Below are 8,423 nucleotides of genomic sequence, written 5' to 3'. Positions count from 1 at the left end.
GGTAATTGGCTCGAGAAGACCGCACTTTCTTCTGCATTTATAATTGGTTTAAAGGCTGAAACACTGGAGCTTTTCTCGCTTTCCATTGTCCAATATTAGGTTTTCTTCCTGGTAGAACATTTACTGCTGCACTTTGAGCCGTTTTCACACATTTTGTGAGAATATTCAATATATTTTAAAACTTTCTGTTGTGCTGCATTTTGTATTTTTATGTTAGCTGGAAAGCTGGAAACGTGGAAATGTGAAAACAGGGCTTAAGTGGAAGCAAAATACATATTTCAGTTCAACCATATTCATATATACTGATTTCATTTATTACATGTAGTGATGGTAATGGTTATTAAAGTAGACTTTAATGGACATTTGGTAAAATGTAAGGGAAAGATAAATGTGTTTTGAGTGACTTCATCCTCACTGGAGTCAGCTAACTGTCTCTAATCGGAGAAAAATGAGGAGGATTGTGATTCTGTGAGATGTTTATTTGGCACAGATCAACAGCTAATATGATGCAACAGTCATCCTCTGCTAATAGATAATGAAACACCATGTAAAATTAGAATCTGTCTCCAGCACTGCTTTATATGTTCATTTGAGCATCTACTGTTAACCTCAATCGTCCTGTTGCTCTTTCACTGTAAGCGATACGATTTAATTCACTCTGCAGATCGTAGGGTTGGAGATGAAGCCTGGTCCTGGTTCTAAAGGGGCTTTTAAAACTAAAACTGTACGCGTCCTGTTTTGGATGAAGCTTAAAGGGATCATTAATTAACCTAAATCTTATAAATCCTATAAAATAAGTATTTTGCAAACCACCATAAATACTCTACTATACTCTGTCATTGGTTTCAGTCAGTCATTCTGCACCAGCTGGAGGAATTGCCATAAAAGCCAGAGCATAGAGAAGTAAAGCTCTAATATGCAGGAAATGGTGCAGACGAGTTAAACTTAAAGGGGGAAAATCTACATTTAACACAGAGGCACTAAGGGGAAAATAACATAATCTGGAGTAAAATACCTTGAAATAAACCACAGACTGTCTCTTCATGGCTCCCAGTGGCCCCGTCATGTTGCATCGAAGCGTCCTTGCCATTGGTGGGCGGGGCTCCCCTGTGCCCGTCTGAGCAGACGGTGTGTGATGATTATGGGCCCCTGGGGAGATCCAGAGGGTACTCCCTAATTGATTGTCATGAAAGACTCTAATTGAATTGAAAAGCGCGGTAGAACAACACGCTGTGCCGTCCGTTTGATGCCTGGTGACTCTGTTAAAAAAAAAACTAAAGGCAGTGGATAAGTGAAGAATTACATGGAAGAAAATAAGTTCATTCAAGTTTTTATATCAGCTGCAACTAAAACAGAACTAAAAGTCATCATTGGTTTTTATTTGGTGCTATTAGAAACAACAAATTTGCAAAAAAAAAAGTGTAGTGTAGTCATTATGCTAAATACTGCTTTGTCATTTGCTTTGCTTTGTTCTGTTTCTTTTCTCTGCGCAGTTAAAATTCAGAGTGGGTGAGGACATATTCCATTCCATGCTATATGGTGTCTGGTGGGTCTTTGCTGGTGGAAGTCCATGTAATACAAATCTTTATTTTCACTGTGTACACAGTGTACAGTGCACACAGACGCTGACAGTGTACTCTACCTTGACCTTGGTTTGTTTGGAATTAGCAGAACAGGAGCTGAATAGTCAGCATGAGCAGCAAAAGGCTAAAAACATTTTTAAAAATCTTTTTTTTTTCTGTATATTTGTGGGGTTTAGCAAAATGGGGGGCCGTGACCAGTCTCCAAATAAAAACGTACACGTGTTGGGTGTTTTAGAGGCAAAAATACTAAATACATAACTAAATCATTCAGTATTTTTCCACCAGAAATGTATTTGTATGTAGAAAGAAATTATTACAGAAATTATAATTTAACTCAATAAATAAAAATATGGATAACAGGAAATATTTAGTGGAGACTCATGGCTACAGCCCTGGTAAATACAATAGATCCAAGTCCCATTATGTTATCACACAATAAGCCAAACAACCAAATCTGTGTTGAAATTAATTCATACAAAAACTTTTTCCTCCTAGCTTTAGATTTGCTTTCACTTCACTGAGTTCTACTTTTGTTCTTGTGCACTTTATTTTGTGTAACTGGCCTTGCTGAGTAAAGCTATCAGTTTCCTTTTTCCTTTTTTTATTTAGTCCTCATATTTTACTGACCTTGTTGAAGACTTCACAAGTAAACTTCCAACATTTTTTTCTCTAATTTAGCTTTCAAAGTTTTTGAAATGGAGAGACAGAGACAACTACGAACAAGTCTGTTTCTTTTTTTTTTTCCTTTTAAATGTTTTGAAATAATAACAGTGGCTGATAAAGAGAGAAAAGGGAGAAAGAGGCAGACTTTTCAGACAGCAGCAGAGTGATGGAGAGAGTCAGACAGAGAGCAGCGAGGCTCCCTCAGCACCAATAGGTCTGCTTTTGGAAAGACAAGGGGGAAGGAAGGGGAGGAGGGCAGGGGGAGGGGGGCCTCGGATTAAGAGGCTGAAAAATGGTTAAAACGTGTCAACGTGTAATTGCACGATAAGGCCCCCTCGCGAGGAATCCGTTGGCCCCGTTGCTATTTTCTATGGCGTCCCGGCTAATCTCCTCGCGCCACATTCGGTGTTGTGCAATCGGTCCCCCGTAATCTCCCATGACAGAACCGGGTCCAACGACGGAGGTGACGGTTTTTATAGGAGGAGAGGGAGGGAAATATGCGGAGGCGTGATAAACTGACGCCGATTAGCCACGTTTAGGACACCGGGAGCACGCGGGGATGGGAGGCGTGGGGGTGCACGGGGTTATGGAGTGGGAAGTGCCAGAGCAGCAGTGTCCAAGCATGTGCCAAACAGAACATGAGGAGAGGATGAAAACCTGCAGACACATGGCTGTGGATGAGCTCAGCCCCCAGACTCAGTGATGGGCCTATGGGAGCATCCGGGGCCACTGGGCACACCAGGCTGTGCCGGTCCCAAATATCCTGTTACCAACACTGATTCTTGCCTTACAGGCTGTAGGTATTTGTCATTCGGGTATATTTCCTCTTACCTGAGGTTCAGTGAAGCTGCCATCATCACATCACATCAGGACCTGATTGTTTGATTCACCACACTTCAGATTATAATAATTTATTCACTCGCTTTCTTCCCATGGTGGATGCAGCTGAGATGGTGTTATTTGATTTATTCAAGGGAAAAATCTCTTGTCATACCTCGAGGTTCAGTGACTTGATTCTCCTCAGGATAGTTGTTGTACAGTTTGTGTGTATGTGACAGAATCTGTTTGATTTTTCAGTTTTGTATCCTCATATTAAAACATAGAGCCACTGATACCAGCTCTGTCACACTGAACAGCCTCTAGAAACTAAGTTAGTGATGACTGATTATCTGTTTTCATGTTTTCTTTGCTCTTTCTGTCTTAAATGTATTTTTATTTACATCCCTTTCCCTCCTATAAAGAGCTTTCACAAGCTTTTGGATTAAACTGAGCATTTTACAAATATCACCTAATGCTCTATTTAATGTCTGTTTATATATTGTGAAGTCTGAACAACAAACCTTTTACTGCCTCTGAGTCTAACCGTTGATTTCCTTAACTCCATGTTCAATTAATCAATTATTGGTCAGGGCAAATTCAGAATAATTTACTCTTTAAAACAGCCCAGTAAGCCGGGTTTGGAGAAATGTTAATGTAATGCAAAATCATCTAAAATGATGAGAAAACAAGAATTCACATTTATTGTCATCAGTCATGCAGTAGCAAAACGCAGTAGTTAAAAAGGTGGTCACTGTAAATATGTCTTTTCTTAACAACCACCACAAATCAGAAAAACATGAATGCATTATCCCTTTAAAAGGACCTTTTCCTCACATTTATACAGGTTTGTTGTTTTTTTTCAGTATGTTTTTACGTATTAAAGTAGTAAAGTCATGAAAATGTAATTTCTGAAGATAAACCCCACGTATATGAATCCAAATTTGACCAGTTTTTACCAGAATGCAAAGGTAAAACAAAGAAATTTAAAGCAAAACGACGGGAAATGTAATGATAAATAAAAGAATACATCAGGGAACATTCAGTACAAGACTGTGTGTCAGATAAATACCTTCAGTTTAAACACCTGACGTCCCTGGAAACAGCTTTATTTTATGTGCTTTGCATCCACGTTGGCCTCGTGTTTTTAAGTCCAGACCCGGGTGGGAATTAGTCTGATAAAACCAGGGGTGTTGTTTGCCGGGCTTTTTGTTAGTGGTGACCCCCGGGCTGCCCCAGCTTACACCAGGGCTAATCCCCATTCTCCTCCCGCACAAAAACCTCCTCTGCTCGCCTTCTCCCTCCTCCTCCTCCTCCTCCTCCTCCTCCTCTTCTCTTCTATTTCATTCCTCCCTCCCCATCCTGGGGCCTCCAGTGATTCAGCCATTAAATTTAAAGAAGGAAATAATTTAACAACCAGGAGAATTACACACACACACACACCGATGCAAGCATTTGCAGCTGGGGGTCAGGCGTGGCGTATGGTTGGAGGACCTGTGTTGGAGTTGAGGGACCCAGGTGGAGGCGGGGTTGAAGTGGGCCCAGTTGAGGCCAGTTGAACAATTAGCAGTTCATTGACCACCGGATCCTCTTGTTGTGGGATTTACTTTTGCTTGAGATCTAGATTAGTGAGGTCATGACCCCACAGGAAGGTTAAAAAACAGAGAAGAGAAACTTTGCTTTGTCTGTGAGAGCAACATTAAACCAGTAGATAGATCCATAATGTCATGTTCCACTTTATCAGCTGGCTGTCTGGGCTTTAAACTGAATTTCAAATGATCCATGTAAAAATGAAAGTAAACCGGGATAAGATGACAGACAGGCCTTCTCATCATGAACTGTACATGTTTGTAGGTGCAGGTGAGTCCGTTGTACAGGGCACAGTACTTATGGGAAAAGGATTGAGCCTTTGAAAAATAACCTACATGCATTTTCACATTTTCTTTCCAGAATGCAAGAAACAGAGAAAAATAAGAAACCAGCATATAACAACATATTTCAAGAGAACGGAATACATTTGTATTGTACTTTGTATTTCGAGTGTATGTTCTGACATTAATTATTATGTAAAAAAAAAAACAACAACATGAAAATATGCTTTAGTGTTTAACACTGACATTAAAGCATAGAGTTATAGAGAAAGTGGCCCAATTTCAAATTAAGAAAATGGAGACAAATGGAAATTTTGGACATTATTAGGCTCATATTTAGTGCATTCTTCTCCCTGCAGCCAACAAGTGTTTGCTGCAGCCTTTAACTTACAGGATGTCAGACTATAGATTATCAAACTATATTAAACAGAGATTTCTAGTGCAGGAAAACTTGAATGTAAACCACTAAAAAAAATGTCTTAATTTAAGGAGAAAAATGCAGGAGAAGAATCTGTTCTCAGATTCTCCCATCACCTTAGTATGACACATCACCCTTTTTTTTTGTCCAGCATGAATTTATATCGATCAAATGTGTATTATCAGGCTTTTTGCCAGCTGAAAGAAAGATGGGTATTTCAAAGGTTTAATTAATTTACCGCAATCTCGTAAGAAAAAGATCGATCAGAATGAAAAGCAAAATATGATCTTGTTTCCATCCTTTAAAATTATAAGAGAAATAATCAATTAAGAGCCCGACTGATAAATAACATCCTCTCTTCAAGGGCATCAGTAAGATGAGAGAACATGCCTGTCTGTGATGTGGTAATTATTTTTTTTTTGTCATTCGCATTTTTTGACCAGATTTTGACTGTTTGTCGAGACGTAATTAAAACCGTAAGGATACAACAGGCTTGACAGCGTTTTAAAATCTATTTCAGAAAGGGAATAAACGTAAATGAACCGCAGATACTGGAGGTGCAGTTTGCATGAGCCTGCTCTAAATCTCCTGCTGCAAGAATAAATATTCCAGGAACAAATCTAACACTTTCTCCAAGATGAAATTATTGGAAAATTTATTAAACTCAGCGCAAAATTGTTTCGTCTTCAACCCGAAAATGGGGGCTTGGTATTTTTTAAATTATGTACAATTGCATAAAAGCGTTTTCAGTAGGCCTATTTATTCACAATTTACAAGATTTTACAACAACAAAAACAAATTCAAATTACACCGACTGACTCACATGTTTACAAGCATTAAAACTGGAAATCAATTTAAATTGCAGCCAAGAAACTTTTTTTTTTTTTTTAAAAACACATCTTCCACACCGCCCTCCATTTATTATACGGTTCCCTCTTTAAACAGGTTTTCAGGATCCCTCAAACACACAGCTGGTGCCTTTTAATTCCACAGAAAAGTCGGGAGAAAAAAAAAAGAAATAACCTTCAAAATGCACCAGCCTTCACGGATTATAAATTAAATCGTGTCAAAACTTGGCATGCTCTGTTCCAGAGAGCAGGAGTAAATCAGACGCGCTTTCCTTTAGCTCGGACAGACAAAAATCCATCACTGAAAGAAAATAAAAATAATAATAATAATAATGATAATAACAATAAAAAAGTTTGTTCAAAGTGATTGCATTTTTATGGCTATAACCGCCTATAATTTACAATTCAGCAGCAGCCTGCGCCCACATCTAGAGTTTAAATATTTGGTTGTGGTTTGTAGTGCTTATAGTACATCTAGAGATTTAAATATGAGTCAGGGGAACCGTCCCGTTTACCGGAGTGGAGCCGCTGCTCTGGTAGTGCTGCGGGTGGAGCACGTGCAGTCTGCTCTGAACGGAGGAGTCTCCCGCCGCCTCGCCGGTCGGCAGGTACATGCTGATCATGTCCCGCAGGTCTCCCGTAGGGCACGGCGGCGGCGCGCGCGCAGCGGAAACCGGGGGGCTCACGCTAGGCTCAGATTTCACGAGGGACCCCAAAGTCCCTCCGATCGCTCCGGACACCGGGGAGACACCGGAGCTCTGGTGCTGGTGAGTGTAGCCGGTGATCCCGCCGTAGCCCGGCGGAGAGGCGCTCATGTAGCTCTGAGAGTTTGAGATGGGGCTGTAAGATAAAGCGCTCATGTCGTACCTGTGCACGGGCTGCGGGTTGTGCGGGTGGTGGTGCGGGTGATGGTGCGGATGCGGGTGGTGCGGGTGAGCCCCGGTGCCCGGGTGTTGCGTGTACGCCAGCTGCGCCTCCTGCATCATGGCGTGAGCCGCAGCCGCCGCAGCCGCCACCTGGCCAGAGTATGTGCCGTTTGCCCAGCCGTTCACGTGCGAGGCGTAGCCCGCATTCGCCCCAGCGTGGCCCCCTCCGGGGCTCTCCAGCCGCTGCCCGCCGCCCATCCCTACGCCCGCAGAGGAGCCGAGGAGCCCGCCGGCCAGCGAGTATTTGTCCTTCTTCAGCAGCGTCTTGGTCTTCCTCCGCGGCCGGTACTTGTAGTCCGGGTGTTCCTTCATGTGCATGGCCCGGAGTCGCTTCGCCTCGTCGATGAACGGTCTCTTCTCCGCCTCGGTCATCACCTTCCACTCGGCGCCCAGCCGCTTGCTGATCTCCGAGTTGTGCATCTTGGGGTTCTCCTGTGCCATTTTCCTCCGCTGGCCCCGGGACCAGACCATGAAGGCGTTCATGGGTCTCTTGATCCTCTCCTGGGGGACTTTGCCTCCGGCCCCCCCGCCTCCTCCTCCTCCGCCGCCGTGTCCCCCAGGGTTGGATGGGTTGGTCTGGGGCACCACGGGGGAATGTAAGTCCGTCTCCATCATGATGCTGTACATTCACCTCGTCTTGGTAGAACAAAACTTCTCAGTCAAACACACAGAAACATTCAGGCTGGCCCGCGCGCAGCTACACCTCCGAGGAAGAGAGAGATAAAGAGGGATGGAAAGGTGCTGTAGTCTCAGGGTGAAATCCACTCACAGGTAAACTTGCTCCGCACTTCCCCCTCTCGCCTTTTTTCCTGTCATCCGCGAGCGCCGAGAAGAAAAGAAACCGGTTGTTCGAGCTTACTTTGGTTGAAGCGGTGCTGGGAAAAGTTACCGGAGCGTGCCCGGGCCGCGCGCTTTGACAGCAGCTAAATGAGCGAGAGACGGCCAATGGAGAGGCTCGAGCTGAGACGTGATTTGCATGCAGGGGCTCGAGGTTCTGGTGACGTCGGAGCGCGAGACCTAAAAATTACTCCCTCTGTCATCTGTTTTGTGTGTGTAGATGGTGTGTGTGGCCGTAAAACACACAACATGTAAACAGTTTAATTCCCATAATTTTGCGCACGTCCTCTGCTTCAGTCAGGCGACAGCGCAGCCTCTGTTTTCTGATATTTTCATCTTTATAATAGAAAAAAAAAAAGTGGATTACAGCAAAAACTTTAATGATAATGAAATTTGTCAGAAAACAGGGGGTCTGAGTCACAGCAAAGAAAATCTGTATGGAATTCAAAATGTAGAAGATA

The 8,423-nt window shown here is 42.9% G+C and overlaps 1 protein-coding gene across 1 annotated transcript; it reads right to left on the bottom strand.

The window, feature by feature from the left end:
• Positions 1-6,681: 6,681 nt before the first annotated feature.
• sox1b (SRY-box transcription factor 1b) lies at positions 6,682-7,752 on the bottom strand. Its single transcript, XM_041032356.1, has one exon. It carries the CDS (start codon positions 7,750-7,752, stop codon positions 6,682-6,684), a length of 1,071 nt encoding a protein of 356 aa, XP_040888290.1.
• Between the last annotated feature and the right edge of the window lie 671 nt (positions 7,753-8,423).

Source organism: Toxotes jaculatrix, chromosome 24 (genome assembly GCF_017976425.1).
Source record: "Toxotes jaculatrix isolate fToxJac2 chromosome 24, fToxJac2.pri, whole genome shotgun sequence".
NCBI lineage: Eukaryota > Metazoa > Chordata > Actinopteri > Toxotidae > Toxotes > Toxotes jaculatrix.
This window is presented reverse-complemented; position numbering and strand designations above follow the sequence as displayed.